At 38.6% G+C, this 24,538-nt stretch overlaps 4 protein-coding genes and 1 long non-coding RNA gene across 7 annotated transcripts; 4 read left to right on the forward strand and 1 right to left on the reverse strand.

The window, feature by feature from the left end:
* Positions 1-113: 113 nt before the first annotated feature.
* Positions 114-2,383, forward strand: LOC137729728 (aspartyl protease family protein At5g10770-like). The gene is made up of 2 exons (XM_068468741.1): positions 114-462; positions 905-2,383. Exons 1-2 carry the CDS (start codon positions 258-260, stop codon positions 2,164-2,166), a joined length of 1,467 nt encoding a protein of 488 aa, XP_068324842.1. The 5' UTR covers positions 114-257; the 3' UTR covers positions 2,167-2,383.
* Positions 2,384-3,584: 1,201 nt separating this feature from the next.
* LOC137740782 (aspartyl protease family protein At5g10770-like) lies at positions 3,585-5,733 on the forward strand. The gene is made up of 2 exons (XM_068480588.1): positions 3,585-3,779; positions 4,144-5,733. Exons 1-2 carry the CDS (start codon positions 3,587-3,589, stop codon positions 5,487-5,489), a joined length of 1,539 nt encoding a protein of 512 aa, XP_068336689.1. The 5' UTR covers positions 3,585-3,586; the 3' UTR covers positions 5,490-5,733.
* Positions 5,734-6,441: 708 nt separating this feature from the next.
* On the forward strand, positions 6,442-7,779 carry LOC137718326 (uncharacterized). 3 transcript variants are annotated; one of them, XR_011065870.1, is made up of 4 exons: positions 6,442-7,035; positions 7,288-7,383; positions 7,474-7,521; positions 7,591-7,779. It is a non-coding gene; the product is annotated as an uncharacterized lncRNA (long non-coding RNA). The 3 variants fall into 3 exon arrangements; XR_011065869.1 differs by having other exon boundaries at positions 7,288-7,521; XR_011065868.1 differs by lacking the exon at positions 7,474-7,521.
* Positions 7,780-15,205: 7,426 nt separating this feature from the next.
* LOC137707433 (aspartyl protease family protein At5g10770-like) lies at positions 15,206-15,811 on the forward strand. Its single transcript, XM_068446302.1, has one exon. It carries the CDS (start codon positions 15,206-15,208, stop codon positions 15,809-15,811), a length of 606 nt encoding a protein of 201 aa, XP_068302403.1.
* Positions 15,812-18,220: 2,409 nt separating this feature from the next.
* On the reverse strand, positions 18,221-19,370 carry LOC137736116 (protein ENHANCED DISEASE RESISTANCE 2-like). The gene has a single exon (XM_068475449.1). It carries the CDS (start codon positions 19,307-19,309, stop codon positions 18,389-18,391), a length of 921 nt encoding a protein of 306 aa, XP_068331550.1. The 5' UTR covers positions 19,310-19,370; the 3' UTR covers positions 18,221-18,388.
* Between the last annotated feature and the right edge of the window lie 5,168 nt (positions 19,371-24,538).

The raw sequence follows: 24,538 nt of genomic DNA on the forward strand, positions 1-24,538 counted from the left end.
AAGATAACATTGTTACAGAAAAGTTGCAAAAGCAGGCATGGCAGGCAGATCTTCTGCATATCCTTGCCAAAAGCACTTTGAAGGGGAAACAAACAAGATGCTACAACGAAAAAGTTACACAAATTATTGTGGCGCACCGACACCTTCGAATTTCCATTTTAATTGCCGTACGTCCCTACCTCCCAATGAGCTTATAAGGATATATAGGAGTTTATGCTCAGATTCCAGGAGCTACTAGCTAGGCTTGTTATTAGATCATGGCAACTCCCATTTCTATCTCCCCCTCCTTCCTCAGGGGTTTCTTTGGTTGCTTTGTGTTTTTTATCTGCGTAATTCTCTGCTCGCCGGAGAAGGGCCTTGCTTCGGCAGAAGGAGATACAAAAACTGACCTTCTTCCACATACTCACACTGTTGAAGTAAACTCTCTGCAACCAGCAACCACCTGCATCCTCTCCACCCAAGGTTGAACTCCATATATAACAGCATTATTAAAGCGCTTCCTTCTGCAGCTTAAGTTTTTGAACTTTAATTACCCCCCTATTATCTCTATGTGTGCGTGCGTTTTGTCTTTTCTCATCGAGTATATATGTACATTCAGTTCGAGCTAATTGCTTCTATGAAACTCCATGGTTTAACCAGGTCAGTACATATGCACGGATAAATTATCGCATCGACCAGATGTTTTCTTAGAAATTTACATGTTTCAACTATACAGGTGGACTAATATATATAGATGGGTTAAGATCGGAGGACGTTTATTTTTTTACATGTATTTTATAAGATCCAGTCACTATCCGAAATGTCTATATTGTAATTCATCATTCTTAAATTATATATTAATTTATTTTAAATTATCACATAGTTATGATAAATGAGAAACTAAAGATGAATATTTTCAATTCAGGTCCTTACAATAACAAGGAATCAGTATTGGAAGTGGTACACAGGCATGGGCCATGCAAACAACACAGATCACAAAGTAACCCCACTGATCAGGATCGCACTCAAATCCTCAAGCAAGACGAAGCCCGAGTCAGCTCAATTCACTACCGTCTTAACTCACTCACACAACCTGACGCCGCCACCAATACCATCCCCGTCCAGTACGGTCTGGAACTTGGATCATCCAACTACATTGTAACAGTGGGCCTCGGCACACCGGCCAAAAACCTCTCCCTCCTTATCGACACAGGCAGCGACCTAACTTGGACACAATGCCGACCGTGTGTCCCATCTTGTTACAAACAGAAAGAGTCAATGTTCGACCCCTCCCACTCCACCTCATACTCCAACATCTCCTGCGAGTCCGCTGCGTGTTCTCAGCTCACAGTGGCCGGCATCGGCCGCGACTGCTCCGCCGCCACGTGCACCTACAGCGCCAAGTATTTACACAACTCTTCCTCACTGGGCTTCTTCGGCAATGACAAGCTAACAATAACACCAACGGATGCTTACGATGATTTTGATTTTGGCTGCGCGCAAAACAGCGAAGTCCAGTTCGGCGCCGCCGCCGGTTTGCTCGGTCTGGGCCGGACCAGCATCTCCTTCGTCGAACAAACCTCCCAGAAATACAAACGAGTGTTCTCCTACTGTCTACCCTCCACTTCAAGCTCCACCGGCTACCTCAAATTCGGCCCCGACGGAGGCTCCGGTAACGCAGTCAAGTTCACGCCGCTCAAAACTTTATCCCAAAGCGCTACATTTTACGCCCTTGACCTAGTTGGAATCACCGTCGGTAGCCGTCAACTGAAGATTTCAGCCTCTATCTTTTCAAAGTCGGGGACAGTCATCGACTCGGGGACGGTGATCACGCGCCTCCCGGCCACCCCGTATGCCGCATTACGCGCGGCTTTTAGAAAAGCGATGGAGAAGTACCCTTTTGCTAAGTCGAAGTCTGCCCTACTAGACACTTGCTACGACTTTAGTGGACTTAAAACGGTGTCGTACCCGAAGATAGGGTTTGTATTTGGAGGTGGGGTTACGGTAGACTTGGACGCGACAGGGGTACTGTTCCAGACTAGTGGTTCGCAGTTTTGCTTGGCGTTTGCCGGAAACAAGGACGATAGTAGCGTCGGGATTATCGGCAACGTTCAGCAGAAGAGGCTGCAAGTGGTGTACGACGTTGCTGGGGGAAAGATCGGATTTGGCCCTGCAGGTTGCCCCTGATTGATTAGCTACTTAAATCATTGCTGATGAAGATTTCTAACTGGTGGTACTGCTAAATAAGCAGCTACCGAAAAAATAAAGTAGTTAGTAATGATCTCGTTGTCTTTGTGGTTCCGGTGATGTCAAAGTGTTAATTATCTGTTATTTATCCTCCTTATGAATGTTTGTTATCCTTTTTAAGAAAGCAATATTTTAATAGATTTGAAGTTCACTGAAAGTTTTCGGACAAAAAATTAGAAACTTTGTTTTTCATTCAAACCGTTAGAACATCAAATATTTCATTCATTGCATTCAGGTCCAATACAGAACTTAGCATGAGGTTCAAAGTGATTACTTTTTTTTTCTTGTTCTTTTAAAATGGACCAACCGATGGTTTCACCATTGCATTCCATTATTTCGGGGCAATTATTATATTCCATTAAGTTTTCTCATCAATTCTAACTAGCCCGAAAGATTCTTCAGAGATATTTCAACCTATCATTGACCATTTTTTTTTTTTTCGCGTTGCCCTAATAGTATTGATTTCGTCGCAGAGGTGATGACTAATTAATTAGTATGGACTTCAATTAAGGACATCCACATGTGCAACCGGGAAATAAGCGCATGCAGCCACAAGAAAATTCATCATTATGTAGGTAGTTTCCTAGCTTGGAAAACTTGATCCACGATACTTGACGGGAATTGCTTTGTCTCACTCTCTATGCATATCTTCTCCAAATCGATCTGTCTTTGTCTGCAAAGACTACACAAGTATACGTTGTTGTTGTTGAAATGATAAGACATTTCTAATTAGCATTTGACTTGCTAATTAATTACCATTTGAAAACTTAAGCACTCTCTGACTAGTCTTGAGTATCTAAATTCACGATTCCATACATATGCCTGCTTTTTCCAGCTTGCATGTCCTCCACTGAAATAATATCTCCTCGGTCCGATTTATCATTGAATTTATATATATAAAATAAAGTACTATATATATATATATATATACACAAATCCTCTCCAGATCTAAAAAAAAGGGAGTCCAAGGATCAAATGATCCGGACCGTTGAAATTTGATCTAACAGTTACAATTATTATAACTTTTAGAGAGACCCATTGTTTGTAGTTGTTGGATCAAAATTCCAACAGTTCGAATCATTTGATCTTTGAACTCTGTTTTTTTATATCCGAAAAGGATACGTACTCATATATATATATATATATATATATATATGTGTGCGCGCGCGCGTGTGTGAATTCAATGTTATAAAATTTACATGAATTAATAATTAAGTCCGCTTATGCATGGCGACCTTCATTATTTTTAATAGGAAAATTAAAGTCCAGAAAAATAACACCAAAGCATTCGTCTACGTCAACCGTGAGTCTCCTTATAAGGGAGTGCATCCTCATCCCAAATCTAAGAGCTAAAGGCTTCATGGAAATTGCTCCGATGAATTTTAGCTCCTTTTTTTTCAGGTCTTTTGGTTTACATGTATTATTTCTTTGTCTAGTTCTCTGCTTTTTGGAGAAGGGTTTTGCCTTGGCAGGAAGGAAGGATAAACTTACTCATCACACAGTTCAGTTGAACTCTCTACTGCCAGCAACTACTTGCACCCCCTCCACCAAAGGTACTTACTACTTTTTTGTCTTGCTAACTCTTTCTATATGTGTCATGTATGTATGTCAATATATTAATACATGCACGAATCGTGTTCCTTAATGTTTAGTTATGATATGTTATAAAAATAATTTAGATGTTAGCGTCATGCCGTTACATAGTGTTACTATTTTTCATGTCATATCAATGAAAAATTTCTATAAATATATATTATCAATCAGACTGTTAACATATTACGTGACGTGTGTTGCGCTAGAACATCAAATAGAACAAATAAATTGAAAACTAACTCACAATTGATTAACTGATTGAGGTAACAAATGTACCAAAAAAAAAAAAAACAAGAGTTTCTTACAAATTATTCACTAATTCAGGTCACAACAAGAAACATGGATCAGTGCTAGAAGTGGTACACAAGCATGGCCCTTGCTACGAACACAACCAACACAAAACCAAAACCGCTACAGATCTTCATGCATATTACGCTCAATTCTTCAAGCAAGACCAAGCACGAGTCGATTCAATCTACTCCCGCCTAAAGGCTACCAAAAGATATTCAACCAAAACAGATTACAACCTTCCGATTACGCAATCGGAAGATACCAACACCTTCCCGGCCCCTTCTGCCACGACGGTGGGTGGTTCTGGCAACTACGTTGTGAAGGTCGGATTCGGCACGCCGGCCAAAAGTTTTTCCCTCGTATTCGATACCGGAAGCGACCTAACTTGGACTCAATGCCAGCCTTGTCGATTCGGCACCGGAAGCGACCTAACCTGTTACGACCAAACGGAGCCCATATATGACCCATCACTCTCCACCTCCTACGCCAACATCTCGTGCAACACCGCAACTTGCAATGAGCTGACGTCGGCCACAAACACTGGACCCTACTGTTACCGCGCGACGAACACGTGCGTGTACCTCATTGGGTACGGAGACAAGTCCAAATCCGCCGGATATTACGGAACCGAAAGGCTCACGTTGACCGCCACTTCGACCGACGTGTTTGATGGCTTCCTCTTCGGGTGCGGCCAAGACAACGACGGTACCTTCGTTGGCTTTGCCGGTTTGCTTGGTCTCGGCCGGAACAAGATATCCCTCATCGAACAAACGGCCGCAAAGTACGGCCGATATTTCTCCTACTGCCTTCCCGTCGACCAGAGCTCCACAGGCTTTCTCCGCCTCGGCAAAGACGGAGGAAATGCCGCCGTTAAGTTCACGCCGCTCACCACCCTTCCTGTAGATAAATCATTTTACGGGCTCGACTTGGTCGGCATCAGCGTCAGCGGACAACAGGTGTCGATTCCGTCGACGGTTTTTTCCACCGGAACTCTCATCGACTCGGGGACAGTGATAACGCGGCTGCCGGCAGCGGCGTACACCGCGATGAGAGACGCTTTTAGGGAAGGGATGAAGAGGTATGGGGAACCCAAGACAGTTGAGGGGGTACCGGACACTTGCTACGACCTTAGAGCGTATAACTTGGAGACGGTCTCGTTTCCGGCGGTAGCGTTTACGTTCAGTGGCGGGCTTACTTTGGAATTGAAATCGGCGGGGACAGTGATTGTGATAGTTGATACTTCGCAGGTTTGCTTGGCGATTCTTCCTAACACCGAAGATCGGCAGCCGGGGATCATTGGGAATTTTCAGCAGAAAGGGTTTGAAGTGGTGTACGATGTTGCCGGAGGGAAGATTGGATTCGCCGCTGGAAGTTGCTAAATTGATTATGATTAAGTAATAAATCAGATTTAGAGTGGTCTCAAATCTGAATTAATTTAGCACTACTGAGTCATTTTGCTGAATAAATTTGGTGACATGTATCTAGCAACAGAATTTGGTGACATGTTTAGGGTTTGAGTGCGCGTATAACTATATATATATATATATATATAGCTCAAGTATAAATAATGGAAGCATTTGGCAAGATTTGCAGAACAAAATTATTTACTCCATTTGTGGTTCTCTTGCTTGGAACGGTCACTTCGTATCTCCACTAGACCTGATGTAATTATTTACTCCATTTGAAGTAATTATTTACTCCAATTACTTTATAGCAACGTGTCACTTCGTGGAACGGTCATTGGGAGAGCCAAGTATCAAACACTAGACCTGATGTGTAAACCCTAAATATTTGAGCTATAAAGTAATTGTACACTCAAATTTTGTATCTCCAGTTATCGCTGGCAAAGGTTTCGAAATAAATGTCAAGATGACTCTCTCAAAGTGCAGACTTTTCTTGAACTTTCTGTCACCTCACAGTTTAAAGTTAATTTTCATACTAACATTATAAAGCATTGTGTAAAAAATGATTAAAACTTGATTTTGGTAAAAATATTTTTGGAACAATCCTTAATAAAAATGCATGAAGCACTTTAATATTCATGGAATGAAGCACTTTAATAAAAATATTTTTGGAACAATCCTTAATATTCATGGAATAGTCTTGTCACAATCGCAGTGCCAAACAAGTTCGGTACAATGTACTAGCATAAATAATGTCATTTTACATGATTTATATGAAAAAAGTTTAACGTTATTGTAATGCCCCAATCCAATAATATAATATCAAATGTAAATTTTTGTCCACTTATTGTTGCATTATTCGACTGAAAGATACCGGAGAACCTATTCCATACAAATTGCTCTCCATTTCCAAATTGAAAGAGTCGTGATTTTTTCTTTCTTTTGTATTATAGTGCAACAAAGACATAATCTAATCTATAAAGTTGTTTGTTTACATTCTTTGATCAGGAGCTGCTAATCAGTTATTAACACAACTTTATATTGTTGGGTATTTATGGACTTATCATTGTTGTGATCATCAGTACCTATATGGCTATCAGCAGTGTCGATGATGTCGGTGTTAGGTAATATCTCTCTGTCTCTTGGAAGGGATTGGCCTTACTCTTGCTAAGGGTGTAGATATCATATCTCTTCAATTGTTTCTTAATTTATTTTTTGCACTTGCTCCTTTGATCAATTATTTAGCTACATATATCAGAGTCATGATATGATGCCCATTTTCAGGTGAACATTTTCAGTATTATTTTAGATAGTATACAATACCAAATAATGTATTGAAATTTGATATTCTGAATTGAATTCGTCAGATTGTAAATCAGCATGAAGCTACAAGTAGCAACATTGTCAGGCACAAGGAGTTTAATCTTCAAACACTTGGAATTGGTGGCTTAGGTGCTGAGTTTGCAGATATATTTCGAAGAGCTTTTGCATCCCATGTTTTCCCTCATCACATGACAAATAAGTAAGATAACAGATTATTCTAGTTGCGCTGATATCTTTTTGGTATAACTTTATACCACACTCCTTTCTGGAAAGACATTGAACCATGTCGAATCGTGATTTGACACATCATTTTGATGCTAGTACATTATTTTTAACAAAGCTATTTGAGCATGTCTGAATGAATTTGGATATGCAACTTATCCTTAGGGATAAGTTAGCTATTATCTGCATTGGTGATTGATGAGATTTCTATTTTTGTGAATTGTGCTAGATTGTTAATGGCCCTGAAGTTTTGAGCAAGTTGGTGAAACTAAGAAAAATGTTAGGAATCTATTTGCTAATGTTGAGAATGATCAAGGGGCTCGCGGTAAGGGAAATATATACATGTCTAGTGCACTTAGGCTGGTTTTTCAATAATTTCTAATCTCATTATGTCCTTAATTCCCCTGGAGACCAGAGTGGTTTGCATGCGATAATCTTTGATGAAATGGATGCTATTTGTAAGGTATAAATATTTCCTAGTCTATGCTTTTAACTAAGATTCTTATTCAACTACGATTTATTTTCAATTCAGAAAAAGTTGTGGGACTCTCAGTTTAAGCAAGAAGGGAATGTGGTTTAAGTGAGCTTCATTGCACGAAGAACTTGGGTCCATCAGCTGCAGTGCTGTGAGGGAAGATAGGATTCTGAAGGACTTGGTTGTGAATAACTGAAATACGTGTATATTGTGGGATTTGGTGTAAATAACTGAAGTACGTGTATATTGTGGGATTTGTTGATTTAAAAGAAAAATCAATTTTTCTACATTAATATATATATATATATATATTTTTTTTTTATTTTAAACAGAACCTATTGGGCACGATTTGAAAATTGTGCGCAATATGATTCTGCCACCTGACAATTTGACATGGTTGTCAGACACAAATAGGCTGTTATTTGTGCTGAACTCTTTGAGCACAAATAGCGATATTGTGTGCTATCAACAATGGTGACGCCCATAGAGGGCACATACATTAAGATAGTAGCTGCACTGTTGCTATTGGCCTATGAGCACAATTGTTGGTGCTTTTTGACCTCAAAGGGCACAAATAATTTATTGTGTGCATTGCTCATTTTTGTTGTAGTGTGTTATTTATCCTCCTTATGAATGTTTGTTATCCTTTTTAAGAAAGCAATATTTTAATAGATTTGAAGTTCACTGAAAGTTTTCGGACAAAAAATTAGAAACTTTGTCTTTCATTCAAACCGTTAGAACATCAAATATTTCATTCATTGCATTCAGGTCCAATACAGAACTTAGCATGAGGCTCAAAGTGATTACTTTTTTTTTTTTTTTGTTCTTTAAAAATGGACCAACCAATGGTTTCACCATTGCATTCCATTATTTCGGGGCAACTATTATATTCCATTAAGTTTTCTCATCAATTCTAACTAACCCGAAAGATTCTTCAGAGATATTTTAACCTATCATTGACCATCATCGTGTTTTTTTTTCGCGTTGCCCTAATAGTATTGATTTCGTCGTAGAGGTGATGACTAATTAATTAGTATGGACTTCAATTAAGGACATCCACATGTGCAACCGGGAAATAAGCGCATTCAGCCACTGTTGGAGTTTGAGACCCTCTTGTCCCACATTGGTCAATAGTATTTTTTCACAAGCCTTTATATAGGCTTATTCCCTTTTCTTAGTAATTAGAACTTGGACCATTTGGAAATGGATTGAAGGCTTGGGCCTTATGGTTGTGTGGATTAGGCTTGAATATAATATAACCTAAATACAATTAATATTAATTAAAAAACGTTTTGATTAAAAGACACAGCTATTAGAAAGAGTTGTACTTTTTTATTAAAAGACACAGCTATTAAAAAGAGTTGTGTGCTTTCAAATACACTGAACAGGTATTTGAAAGGGTGTGAAACAGCCTATATATTTGCAATCACAGTATCCAAGTGAGAATCATCTTTTCTTCCTCCTTATCTCCCGTACAAAATTTCCAGAGAGTAAACGCACAAAGCAATTCGTTAGAGTTCTATAATCCAGTGCGAGTTGTAGAATTTGGTAGTTGTATCATGGTCGAGCAGATGTTGTAGAACCACAAGCACAAGAGTGGGACGAAAATACTGTTCGAAGGACATAGCTTTTACGCTAGCCTCTACCTTCTGTGATCAAGTTAGTATCATTGATATTTTTATATTAGTTTATGTATTTATTGTATAATTTCATTCTGCACATCAAGTATATATGGTAAATAAAATATTAGAATTTCAAGTTCTGTTTATTTCTGTTATTTTTGTTTATTTCTGAATTGTTCTCCAACAGCCACAAGAAAATTCATCATTACGTAGGTAGTTTCCTAGCTTGGAAAACTTGATCCACGATACTTGACGGGAATTGCTTTGTCTCACTCTCTATGCATATCTTCTTCAAATCGATCTGTCTTTGTCTGCAAAGACTACACAAGTATACGTTGTTGTTGTTGAAATGATAAGATATTTCTAATTAGCATTTGACTTGCTAATTAATTACCATTTGAAAACTTAAGCACTCTCTGACTAGTCTTGAGTATCTAAATTCACGATTCCATACATATGCCTGCTTTTTCCAGCTTGCATGTCCTCCACTGAAATAATATCTCCTCAGTCCGATTTATCATTGAATTTATATATATATAATAAAGTACTATATATATATATATATATAAATCCTCTCCAGATCTAAAAAAAAGGGAGCCCAAGGATCACATGATTTGGGCTGTCGAAATTTAATCCAATAGCTACAATTATTATAACTTTTAGAGAGGCCCCATGTTTGTAGCTGTTAGACCAAAATTTCAACGTCCCAAATCTTTTGATCTTTGAGTGTGTGTGAATTCAATGTTATAAAATTTACGTGAATTAATAATTAAGTCCGCTTATGCATGGCGACCTTCATTATTTTTAATAGAAAAATTAAAGTCCAGAAAAATAACACCAAAGTATTCGTATACGTCAAACGTGAGTCTCCTTATAAGGGAGTGCATCCTCATCCCAAATCTAAGAGCTAAAAACTTTTAGGGAGTAATAAGGCTTCATGGAAATTGCTCCGATGAATTTTAGCTCTTTTTTTTCAGGTCTTTTGGTTTATATGTATTATTTCTTTGTCTAGTTCTCTGCTCTTTGGAGAAGGGTTTTGCCTTGGCAGGAAGGAAGGATAAACTTACTCATCACACAGTTCAGTTGAAATCTCTACTGCCTGCAACTACTTGCACCCCCTCCACCAAAGGTACTTACTAATTTTTTGTGTTGCTAACTCTTTCTATATGTGTCATGTATATATGTCAATATATTAATACATGCACGAACCGTGTTCCTTAATGTTTAGTTATGATATGTTATATATGTTATAAAAATAATTTGGATTACAGCGTCAAGATGTCATATAGTGTTACTATTTTTCATGTTATATCAATGACAAATTTATGCAAATATATATTATCAATAAGACTGTTAACACATTACGTGTGTTGCGCTAGAGCATCAAATATAACAAATAAATTGATAGGCTTTTACTTTATTTCTTTTTCCATAATCCATATTATTAAAAAAAATAAACGGTCCTAGTCTCAATAGTTTTTTTTTTTTTTCTTTTTTGTTAAATTTTATTTTTCTAATCTTTTGGCAACTTTCAATGTGCTTGGCTGATAATTTGCTGGTTTTAGTTAAATAAATCTTTGAGGATAGTGTCAAGTATGAGCAATAATTAGAGTCTCACCTCGATTTGTTGATTGTTTCTTAGGGGGTGTAGTCAAACTAAGATTTTAGGGGGCGTTTGTTTGCCCTCACTAAGTTGGACTGGATTGGACTGGACTAGCTATTAGTCCAATACTGTGTTTGTTCCATGCTGGGACTAACATTAATGAGACTAAAGGGGACTAGCATGGACAAAACCCTTCATTAAGAGGTCTTAGCGAGACCCCCCAATAACCATGGGACTAGCTAAGACTATCCTGTGACATCCCACATCGCTCAGGGGAGTGATCCTTAAATGTATATTCCCATCCTTACCTAGCACGAGGCCTTTTGGGAGCTCACTGGCTTCGGGTTCCTTAGGAACTCCGAAGTTAAGCGAGAAGGGGGCTAGAGCACTCCCATGATGGGTGACCCACTGGGAAGTTGCTCGTGAGTTCCCAAAAACAAAACCGTGAGGGAATGGTAAGCCCAAAGCGGACAATATCGTGCTACGGTAGTGGAGCGGGCCCGGGAAGTGATTCGCCCTGGGCCGGGATGTGACAATTTGGTATCAGAGCCTAACCCTGGTCGGAAATGTGCCGACGAGGACGTCGGGCCCCTAAGGGGGGGTGGATTGTGACATCCCACATCGCCCAGGGGAATGATCCTTAAATGTATATTCCCATCCTTACCTAGCACGAGGCCTTTTGGGAGCTCACTGGCTTCGGGTTCCGTAGGAACTTCGAAGTTAAGCGAGAAGGGGGCTGGAGCAATCCCATGATGGGTGACCCACTGGGAAGTTGCTCGTGAGTTCCCAAAAACAAAACCGTGAGGGAATGGTAAGCCCAAAGCGGACAATATCGTGCTATGGTGGTGGAGTGGGCCCGGGAAGTGATCCGCCCCGGGCCGGGATGTGACAATTGGTATCAGAGCCAATCCCTGGGCGGAAATGTGCCGACGAGGACGTCGGGCCCCTAAGGGGGGTGGATTGTGACATCCCACATCACTCAGGGGAGTGATCCTTAAATGTATATTCCCATCCTTACTTAGCACGAGGCCTTTTGGGAGCTCACTGGCTTCGGGTTCCTTAGGAACTCCGAAGTTAAGCTAGAAGGGGGCTAGAGCAATCCCATGATGGGTGACCCACTGGGAAGTTGCTCGTGAGTTCCCAAAAACAAAACCGTGAGGGAATGGTAAGCCCAAAGCGGACAATATCGTGCTACGGTGGTGGAACGGGCTCGGGAAGTGATCCGCCCCGGGACGGGATGTGACAAACTGACACACCCCGACCGAGATCGGAGCGTGCTGGCCGTCACACAGAGGTGACGTAGCCATGTGCACATGCGGAAGCTAATAAAGTAGTAATATAAAAGTTCGAATAATTAAAAACTAGCATACAAAGTACTAGAATAAGTGCTAGAAAGTGAGATACAATTTCAGAGCAGGTCTATAGCAGCCCAAACAAAACTACAACAGTAGTACGCCCGAAGGCGACCCTACAATGTGGAGTGTCTGTCAGAACGCCGAAAAGCTCTCAAGGGAAACCACTGCAACGGCTAAGCAACTAGAACCTAGAGGGGTGCAAAACAAAAGCGTGAGTGGGCAAAAACAAAGCTCTTTGAAAATCATTCGTAAAAATACTTTCTAACCCCTCGCCGTAAAACCTGTATACTTCCCAGAAAATATATATACGTATGTATAAATATGCCAAACATGTTCAAGGGTATAACATTCGTGCTCAAGAATATGCCATGCTAAAGTCTCATAATGAATGTAAGTGCCCAGGCATAAATCATATCAACATCATAACATCTGGCAGCCGGAGTCACCTAACGTGACCTGTACGGCTGCATCTAGAGCTCAAATCTCAACTCTATAACTGAACCTGCCCACGAGTCGGAACCACTCTAGGTGGTCTGTACGACAGGCCTGGGTGTAACATATATATACGCTCTAGTGCTACGATCACATGAAGACTGTGCGAATAATCGCGAGTCACCTACGAGTCGGAACCACCTAATGTGGTATGTACGACAGGCCTATGCACCTAACTTGGATCCAAGCTGAGCGTGTGGTGCGGGAGGTGAACATCACGTGAAGGACTGTGCCCTACTCTGGGCGGGAGCACTAACACCGGGGGTGCAGGTTATGAGCTCTCTCTAGGCATCTCAAACCACTACTGAAACATAAACGTGAATGTCACTTACCTGGCACTTACCTCTGCGTCCACAGCACCCAATATGCGTAAGTATATGTATGCCACTAATAATGCATGCAATGATGCGTAAACGATAATAATAACGTGCATGGCATAATGTAAATAACCCTTTTTAAATCAATTTCTGGGAATATAAATGTATATAGGTATATACGGAAAACAAAAGCCCACTCACTGATACGTGGAAGGGTCGTAGCCCCCCTGCCTCGCGTGACCATGCTCGTCCTCGGGGTACGTGTCACCTATATGCGAAATAACTGTCCACACAACCCAAGAATCGGCCAACTTCGAACCAAGCTAACCCGACGTCCAAACTCGTCCAACGAAGTACTTCTAAGCTCCTTGGGACCTCACTAAGACAACTATGAGCTGAAAAGGGTATGGCTGTGCTCGCCTCGACCTCACAAGTTCAATGGTGTCCTTGGTTTCCTCGATCTGTGATGGTTTGGGTGTTTTTTATGTTTGTCCGTACGTCGAAGGAAGAAGAAGAAGAAAGGGAGAGAGAGAGACACGGGACAGAGACAGAGGGAGAGGGAGAGTGTGACAGTGTGTGTGTGAGTGTGTGTGTGTGTGGTCCATCCTCTCATACTCGTCCTCGTCATGCTCAACGACCACTCCCGACAGGCTCCTCGTCATCTCCGGTCACCTAGATCAATCATTAACTTTCCGACTCTTTTTCAGATCCATTTCACAACCAACTTTCATATAAAATATACCAAATTGAAGCTGGGAGTGACAAGATTACGATTTTACCTGAATCGAGGCCAAAATGTGGTCGAATGTGGCCAGAAAATGGCCTGGAAGTCTCGGCCTGTTTGGGCTTCTTCAAATCCATGACAGATTCGAGCATTCAAAGCTAAGATCTCGGTCTAGGGATGGTGATGAATTTTTTGGCGGTGCTAACTTCATCCAATTTAACGAGGGTTGGTCGGAAAACACATCGGGAAACCTGCAACTCATTGGGAAAATTGGAGCCGTGAGGTTCCATTCGAACAACGCATAGCTAGAGAGGGAAGGAGGACAGAGAAATAGATACTGAAATCAATAAGGAGTTTGACCAGGAATGAGAAAGAGACATGAATTGAGAGATCTAAAAGGAAAAAAAGAGGGAGAGGGTGGGACGATGAGAGAAGAGGAAAAGAGTGGGACGGAAATGGTAGGAAAAGATGAAGAAAAAGATAAGATCATAATAAAATATTAATAATTTATATATTAAATAATATAATATTAGAATTTGTTATTATCCAGCTTCTTAGTCCAATACTGCACCAAACGCTTCACTAAGTTAGTCCAGTTTAGTCTAGTCTAAGCCAGTCCAACTTAGTCCTTGAAACTAATCCAGTCCGAGATAGTCCGGCGCAACAAACGCCGGTTTTAAAAGTGCTAGATTTAATGGTCCTAGTCTCAATAGTTTTTTTTTTTTTTTTTTTTCGTGAAGCCTGAAGTGTCCCACATTTTGAAAAGTAGGAGTGATTTCTAATGGAATCTAGAAAGACTAAAGGTATATCAACTCACTCCTGATCATAATCAATTGGAACACGTCCTTTAAGCTATTTATAAGCCTATTTAAGTGAAACTTGGAAAAATACTTTAAGTGTTTCTTGCATTTTTATTAAGGATTGTTCCAAAAATATTTTTACCAAAATCAAGTTTTAATCATTTTTTACACAATGCTTTATAATGTTAGCATGAAAATTAACTTTAAACTATGAGGTGAAAGAAAGTTCAAAAAAAGTCTCATGCACTTTGAAAAAGTCATCTTATCATTTATTTCGAAACCTTTCCCAGCGATAAGTGGAGATACAAAATTTGAGTGTACAATTGCTTTATAGCTCAAATATTTAGGGTTTACACATTAGGTCTAGTGTTTGATACTTGGCTCTCCCAATGACCGTTCCACAAAGTGACATCATACGAACCCAAGCAAGAGAACCACAAATGGAGTAAATAATTTTGTTCTGGAAATCTTGCCAAATGCTTCCATTATTTAAACTTGAGCTATATATAGTTATACGCGCACTCAAACCCTAAACATGTCACCAAATTCTGTTGCTAGATACATGCATGAACTGTGTTCATCAAAATTTATTCAGCAAAATGACTCAGCTAGTAGTGCTAAATTAATTCAGATTTGAGATCACTCTAAACCTGATTTATTACTTAATCATAATTAATTTAGCAACTTCCAGCGGCGAATACAATCTTCCCTCCGGCAACATCGTACACCACTTCAAACCCTTTCTGCTGAAAATTCCCAATGATCCCCGGCTGCCGATCTTCGGTGTTAGGAAGAATCGCCAAGCAAACCTGCGAAGTATCAACTATCACAATCACTGTCCCCGCCGATTTCAATTCCAAAGTAAGCCCGCCACTGAACGTAAACGCTACCGCCGGAAACCCAAGACAGTTCAGGGGGTACTGGACAGTTGCTACGACCTTACCACCGGAAACAGTTCCGGTTTTTTCCACCGGAACTCTCATCGACTCGGGGACAGTGATAACGCGGCTGCCGGCAGCGGCGTACACCGCGATGAGAGACGCTTTTAGGGAAGGGATGAAGAGGTATGGGGAACCCAAGACAGTTGAGGGGGTACTGGACACTTGCTACGACCTTAGAGCGTATAACTTGGAGACGGTCTCGTTTCCGGCGGTAGCGTTTACGTTCAGTGGCGGGCTTACTTTGGAATTGAAATCGGCGGGGACAGTGATTGTGATAGTTGATACTTCGCAGGTTTGCTTGGCGATTCTTCCTAACACCGAAGATCGGCAGCCGGGGATCATTGGGAATTTTCAGCAGAAAGGGTTTGAAGTGGTGTACGATGTTGCAGGAGGGAAGATTGGATTCGCCGCTAGAAGTTGCTAAATTGATTATGATTAAGTAATAAATCAGGTTTAGAGTGGTCTCAAATCTGAATTAATTTAGCACTACTAGCTGAGTCATTTTGCTGAATAAATTTTGATGAACACAGTTCATGCATGTATCTAGCAACAGAATTTGGTGACATGTTTAGGGTTTGAGTGCGCGTATAACTATATATAGCTCAAGTTTAAATAATGGAAGCATTTGGCAAGATTTCCAGAACAAAATTATTTACTCCATTTGTGGTTCTCTTGCTTGGGTTCGTATGATGTCACTTGGTGGAACGGTCATTGGGAGAGCCAAGTATCAAACACTAGACCTAATGTGTAAACCCTATATATTTGAGCTATAAAGCAATTGTACACTCAAATTTTGTATCTCCACTTATCGCTGGCAAAGGTTTCGAAATAAATGATAAGATGACTCTTTCAAAGTGCATGAGACTTTTTTTTTAACTTTCTTTCACCTCACAGTTTAAAGTTAATTTTCATGCTAACATTATAAAGCATTGTGTAAAAATGATTAAAACTTGATTTTGGTAAAAATATTTTTGGAACAATCCTTAATAAAAATGCATGAAGCACTTTAAGTATTTTTCCAAGTTTCACTTAAATAGACTTATAAATAACTTAAAGGACGTGTTCCAATTGATTATGATCAGGAGTGAGCTGATATACCTTTAGTCTTTTTGGATTCCATTAGAAATCATTCCTACTTTTGAAGGTGTGGGACACTTCAGGCTTCACGAAAAAAAAAAAAAAACTATTGAGACTAGGACCATTAAATCTATCACTTTTAAAACCCATAAAATATTAGTTTAACTACACCCCCTAAGAAACAATCACCAAATCGAGGTGAGACTCTAATTATTGCTCATACTTGACACTATCCTCAAAGATTTATTTAACTAAAACCAGCAAATTATCAGCCAAGCACATTGAAAGTTGCCAAAAGATTAGAAAAATAAAATTTAACAAAAAAGGAAAAAGAAAAAAAAAAACTATTGAGACTAGGACCATTTATTTTTTTAATAATATAGATTATGGAAAAAGAAATAAAGTAAAAGCCTATCAAAATTGGTCGGGCATTCCTAATTCTAACAACAGGATGGTGAATAATGATTCAAGAAAATAAAAGGCTCAGAAGAGTCGGGCCTCCTCTACATTATCCACATGAGGCTTCATCGACAGAGCTCTTTTCTTTATTTTTTACTTTTTAAATTTAAATACTATATTCTACTTGAAATTAATTTAAATTAAAAAGAGTGCAATTTGATCTCGAACTCGAACAGACCGTATGTCCCATTGGATTTTATCAACCAAAAACAAGGAAAACATGGTTACAATACAAGAGTAAGAAAATAAAAAAAAATGGTGGACTCAACGTATTATTTGTTCTTTATAGGTAGAAACTTTATGTCGATAATAAAAACAAAGATGGTGACATGAGATTCGGAAATTTGAGCCCACAATTGCTTTCAGCGGTGGGAAGCGGAGAGCCAAGTAATAATCGGCCGCATGGGTCCTATTTGCTTTCATTTGGGTATAAGCTACTACCATACTAGGCTTAATAACTTCACCAAGCTACGCTAAGGATGCCACACCCACAATATTTTAGGCCTCCCCTCCCTTGAAGAAGAGAAACCGAGGAATCTTGTTCGGGTGATTACGATGAGCACACGGTGTTGAATCAAATAGAACTAATATTCAGAGTGTTATGTTTTTGAGATAGGTATCGCACGAATGAAGGAAATAAAACAACTGAGGTTATACTCGAATTATACCCAAGTTTGCGTCTAATTTCATAATGTCGAGATATACTCTCATTTAGTTGATTCAACATCGTCATTGGACAAGTGCTACACTTTAGGAACGCATGATAAGCATCTATCGAACAGATGAGGACAATAGGTCTATGTCTTGGTTGTAGAAAAAATCCTCATTGTCTTATTCTTGTGGATGAGATCTACTTTTACTTTTGAAGTCGCAAGAAAAAAAAAAAGGCAAGGACATGAAACTGATTCATTTCTCATGGAATAGTCTTGTCACAATCGCACTGCCAAACAAGTTCGGTACAATGTACTAGCATAAATAATGTCATTTTTACATGATTTATACGAAAAAAGTTTAACGTTATTGTAATGCCTCAATCTAATAATATAATATCAAACGTAAATTTTTGTCCACTTATTGTTGCATTATTCGACTGAAAGACACCGGAGAACCTATTCCATACAAATTGCTCTCCATTTCCACATTGAAAGAGTCGTTACCTTTTGTGACGATTTTAACGTCCCCATACCCCACTACCAGAATCTCTACACCCGAATAAAAGTAAAATAGTAAAACCCAAATTTTCTGTACTAATCCCGAGAAACCAAAAAAACATGTGGAAAGTGAAAAATCAGTCGCATTGTAATTTGTTGTTACGATTTCAATTTTATTATCTACACATTAATCCCCATGAAAAAAGGGATTAACCTACCAAGTGAAAATTACAATTAACAACAAATAATAATTAAAGGCTTTTTTTAACAAAAAAGAAAAAGAAACAATTAAAAGTTACCGCCGTTTAAGATTCTCAATCGTCGTCGTCGTCGTCGTCGCCGGACTTGTGATGATTCACCTTAGACGCAAAACTCAATCCCCGCGCTACGACCGTCGTCTGCGGTGCCTCCACGACCGTTGCCGACGACATCTCCATCTCGCATACCCGAACCGCGCCGACTAACTTCTCAGGCAGCTCATCCTCCGCCTGCGCCTCCACCACAAACCCCATGTCGATCGTTACGCTCGTCACGTACCTCAATGCAAGTCGCAGAATCGCCTTCGCGATCCCGGAACTCGCGATATCGACGTCAATCTCGAGGTAGTTGGGTCCTCTGTGGTAATTACACGTCAGCGCCTTCCCCAGCAAGCACGCACTGTAATTCCCTACCGTCTTCTCGACGATCCACGGCCCTTTCACGATCCGGTTCACGATCTTGAACCGCTGGTTCCGGAACGCGTCGTCGCCGTGGACGAACCGGTGGAGAAGCGAGCCGGCGGGGATAGGATCCTCCGTGGCGAAATAGAAAACGGCGCTGTGCTGGTCCTTGCCGGGAATCTGGAGATTCACGGCGAAAATGAAGCTCTTCAGGGACTTCCCTTGCGACTGTGCCTTCCGAAGCGCGTTGGCCACGCGATTATCGGGACGAGCGAGTACGTTCTCGAGTTTCGTGCTGGATCTGAGCCAGTCAGTGCCGCACGGCTGCAGTAGGTAGTCGCCGGCGGGGCCTTTTTGTTTTTTCGACAAGTAGTTCTTGGCGCGGAGGGAGAATAGGTCGCCGGGAGGTGACGCCCAGCCGTTGGTTCCGGTGGTGAGGTCCACGTGGCGCAAGGATCCGCCATGGACGGACTCGGAGATCCAGTGGGCGGTGGAGGTTGTAGAATCCTCCGATCTGGAGCATTTTCCGGCGTGTTCAGCGACGGAGCTCCGGTGCTTTTGTTTCGTCGGACACATGGTGGCGATGGTGCTTCTCCACTCGTCTCTGTTATTTTGGTTTCTCACTATGACTCTCTTCTCTTTCGAAGTGAGCGCCTCATTTGTGGAGGCTACCGCGGTGTATAATAGAGGGGGAAAACGAAGTACCCTTTTTCTTGGACAAAACTACGAGAGTGCCATCGTTTCTGGGACAGCGAATTCTGTATTATTTATTTCCTATTTGATTATTGACCCCATTTGGGAGTCCGGAAGAGATAATTTAATTACACGCCGCTGGTATCTGCTTTTGTTCCTTTTTTTTCTTTTCTTATTTTCGGAAAGCAAAAGTATTGGTTGCACTTAAAATATTAGCATTCTTGTAAAGGTTTAGAACTCGTTTGTAATGGTTTTTAAAATAATTGGGAGCATTTTTTGTGAGTTCTTTATTTTTTAATAAATCTTTAGTAAAAATACAAATAAATCTTAGAAAAACACTGAAGTGCTTCTTACAAGAAGCATATAACTAATGCTTCTTGCAATGAGTACCTTAATTGCTTTTGGAACTCATAAACATTTTCTCTAAAAACGTTTTCAGTTATTTTAAAAGTACTTACAAGTTACAAATGATCTATATTAAAAGCACTTAATGTATCTATGATATTTACTAAAATTCATATAAATATATAATAAGTTTAGAATTATTTTTATTTTGCACATATGGAGCAATGCGTTCACTTCTTTGTTCTCAAATTCTCCTTCTGCAAATTAGAATACCTTTTTATTTATGCTACCTATTATACCTTTTACATATAATTGAAAAAAAAAAATTATACGTCATAAATTAATTTGCACAAAACGATTTTAATATATTTTTTTTCTCTCTTTCAGTTGTATTTTTTTTCTTTTTAATTCTTTTACATTTAAATTGAGCATGCTTAAACTTTCATTTGACTCGTGGAAAGAAAGACACACACACATATACACTCCCTTTGACGCATGCCTTGGATTAAATAAACCCCAATGTAGCAAATCAAAGAATTAGATTATTAATTCATTGAATAAAAGCAAACGAAATTGCGTGCACCAATAAACTCACATGCGTGCTTGGATTAAATAATGTCCATGCCACACGATAATAATTATATAATACAAAGTGAGGGGAAAAAAATATGATCCAATAATTATCGGATCCAATATGATCCAATAATTTATTTTTATAATTAAAATTAATTATCATAGTGCAGATTCGAACTTGAATACAGTTTAAAATAAAATAATTTCTTTAAATGTTTGAAAACTTAATTTGAAAATGCAATGGTGAAAATGCATGCTTGCAATTTGTTGATGGAAATATCCACACCACGTTTTTTCCTATTTTGTTTAAATTTGCTACGACAAGCAAAGATCTGTCGTATGGAGCAAAAAAAATGAAAACTCATGCTTCAAACATGAACCAACCAAGCTAGATTAACATCATTCTATATATATTTTCCTTATAAAATCATACTACATATTCAGTTTCTGATGTTTGATTCCGTTCCCCGACACATAAATTCATGGAAGGGCGGAACTAACAATTTTCACAAGATTACTAATTTCTATTCTACTATGCACATATGTATTTTTTTTTTCACTAACGATAATGTTAATGGGTTTAAATGTTAAATGTCAGAAAAAAGAGAATTGATTGGGATCAAACCTTCACCAAGGCACATATGCATTATTGTTTTTCGTCACTATGGTAATTCGCCATCTACATGTGTGACTTTTTGACTAGTTGCCTCTTTACCAATTTCTAGATCTTGTAATCCAATTCTGTCAAAATTTATAATTATCGTTACGTAGAATTCAATTCCATTACATTTTATGTTAATTCCAATAACTAAATTATTCCTAAATTATCATATACTTGAGTATAGTCAAGATTAATATTTAATTCCAATTTCTCTCTTGTTTATTATTAGGAAGATAAATTCTCCATTGTTTTCAAATCCTTGACAAACTTTTCCTTTGTCATAATATCTACTTTTTTTTTCTTTTTTTTTTTAACAAAATAATATCTAGTTTTCTTACGAGTAAAGCAAGAATAAGAAGCATGTTTTGTAATTTCCTGAACACAAGAGGGGTGTTTCAGGAAGTGAAAATAGGAAAATGAAAACAGAGTTGGGGTCCCTAGTGACAAAGTGTTGGACTTGACCAATCTGACCATCAAGAAACCGACACGTGTTAATTTTCTTTTGTGAACGGCATTCGCTTCAAGAATTTCGTCTTCGATAGCCCCATTTTTATGCAACTTTTTTTTGTAAAGGCCCTTCTTCAACAAGGTTTTGGATCATTTATCACTTTCAATATGACGTCACGGCTAGAAGCCATGAAAAATGTTGGAATATGTCATAATCAAGTTTAGCTAGTGCGACACCATAGAATTAGTCGGTGTAATGGTATGACTTTCGGATGTTCGGAGATTATGGAGCGATGACTTGATTTTATTCGGATGTTCAAGAATTGTCTTGGAGTTCGATTTTGAACGAGAATTTCTAATTTGATTGCTCTTTATAGGAGAGTTGCTTCATTTTCATTTTGGTGTGCTACATCTTTGTTGGATCTATGTTGAAGGATGAAACTGTTTGGTTTGTTGAATCTACTACACTTGGTGCGACAGTGATTAGGTGATGTGATTAGACCCGATGGGCATTATACTTTGTGTCTTAATATATTATTTGAGATTTTTGTTGTCACATGATCTTTGTGTAATACGAGATTTAGTAGCTTCATTTATCTCGTAATCTTGCAATTTTTTATGAGCTCAGATGAGTGCTTAATGTCTACTTATTTCTTCGAGATTCGTGATGTTTATTGTTATTTTTTTAGATCTAGTTTGTAAGAACGCTTTTGAGACTGAGTTCTTCATGATTATTTGTAATGCTCTTTTCTTTTTCTTTTTTCTTTTTTTTTTTAAAACCCCCACAAATAAAATATATTTGATGGGGAAATTAAAATATAAAACACTAACAAAATAGGTGTTTCCACATATTTATTTTTATCTCTCACCCACTCCTCTCAATTTTTAACAATCAGATCAATTAAATTGAAAAATCAAACGACTTAAATTAACAAAAAAAAAAAAAAAAAAAGGGTTAAAATTAAAATAGGTGTTTGTTTCGCATCACCCATCAAAATATCGTTTAAAATAATCAAATTAGTTGGAGAATCGCATATTGGCTTGGTGGCTCAGATCTGAGACGTGGCACATAGAAGCTACTTGTGCTGAGGGTCTCCACCAGCTGACATCAATGTTGACATTGTCTGTGGTAACCTGTTGATGTATGTTGGGAATTTTTTGAATGGTTTGTAAAATTAGATATTTCAAATGTTTTAACTGTTTATTTTTTATTTTTTATTTTTATATATATCTAAGTTCAAATTTCTTGATAAAGTAATTGAGTATATGGTTTTACAAAGAAAAACATATTAAATCACATACTAAAATACATGTGAACATAAGCCGATGAAATTCAAATGTTATAAATGCAGCACGATAACGAAAAAGAACCCCTATATCAACATAAGGCGAAAAAATCAATGTGAATCTTGAATATCATGACATGATAAGTATTTGTAGCCAGAACAACGATAATGGAATTCTGATGACGTGCTACGCAAGCTCCAAAATCAACATAATGAGGCCCCATTATTTACTTAATTTAAAATCAAGAGTTAGTTACACTATTGTACAGAAGATGCAAATTCGACACTTAGTTGTCAAATTTGAAGAATTATTGTTCTAATTTATGGAAAGAGATTTTCTCCGGATCTATACATTCGGAATCCAAGGATTAAATGATTCGGACTTTTAAAATTTGATCATACAACTAAAAACTATTGTATTTTTTAAATTTTTTTACTAACTTCTCTTCTTTTAACGGTTGGATTAAATTTTAAAGATTTGAAACATTTGATCCTTGAACTCCGAACGTAAAGATCCGGAGAGGATCTCTTCTCCTAATTTCCGTCGTTATTGCTCGATGACTTTGCAACATGCTATTGCTGCCTGTGTCTTTGTCTCTTTCAGCCTTCACTGTATACGGCGTGCCGATAGGTGGAGTCCTTTGCAGACAGCTTATAATTGTTAACTTCAACTAACTGTTTTTATACTTATTTTAATATTCAATAAGATCGGAATATGATAACAAAGAAAACGAAATATGAAAAATTCAAAGAGGGTCCAAGAAAAAAGTCCATAGACTAGACTACAACGATTGAGATATTATAAACTACTCTAATATGTGCGAACAGGTTTTGAACTTGAGTGCAAGGCGACACGTACACTGCCTGGCCAATCTGACTAACCCACATATGCAATGAGATAGGACATGACTTTGATTTCAAAGAAATAAAAACGTTTCCCGAGCCTCCTACATTAAGTTTTGGCTAAATTCGTACCAGTTTATTGAGTATCTCCATTTTAAATAAGAAAGATGATTTTTGCACTCTTTTTTACTTCCTCCCACCCTTCCTTTTTCCAGTCATTGGATTGAACAAAATGAAGGAGAATCAAAGGCTGGAATTAAAAAGAGTGTGTAAAAAGTGAAAAATGGTGTGCAGAAATCCAAACATGAACAAAAAGAAAACGCTTCCTATAATGTTTCAGGGGAAGAACATACAAATGGCAAGTTTTAGGCCGAGTAATATTTAATACATGACACGATATAATTCTGCGGCATTTCACGTGAGGTTTTCTAGATAACATCTAAACATTCACGCCCAGTACCCATCTGCATTTTTTCTCACTAGTTTAGATACTCAAATTGTTCCATGCTATATGGTTTCAAATCGACAAAAGTAGAAGAAAAGAAAGAGGATAAAACTCAACAAATAGATAACAGCTGCTCATCCTAACATGACACAAAAGCTTTTTGGCATGTCTAAAGATTGGTAATGACATTTTCGGTAACTGCACTGCATACGGAAAGAGATCCTCTCCGGATCTTTCCTTCCAAAGCTCAAGGATCAAGTGATCCGAGCTTTTAAATTTGATCTAACGACAAAAAATTATTATAGCTTTTAAATTTTTTTACTAACTTCTATATTTTTAGTCATTGGATCAAATTTTAAATGTCCGGATCACTTGATCCTGGACTTTGGAGGGAAAGATACAGAGATGATCTCTTTCCAACTGCACACACCAAATTCTAACTCAAATCAAGAAGCTCTGACATGCCGACCAATACGTCGGAACAGGGCACAACACCACCTTGAACATTAGGT

This window comes from Pyrus communis, chromosome 1 (genome assembly GCF_963583255.1).
Source record: "Pyrus communis chromosome 1, drPyrComm1.1, whole genome shotgun sequence".
Lineage (NCBI taxonomy): Eukaryota > Viridiplantae > Streptophyta > Magnoliopsida > Rosales > Rosaceae > Pyrus > Pyrus communis.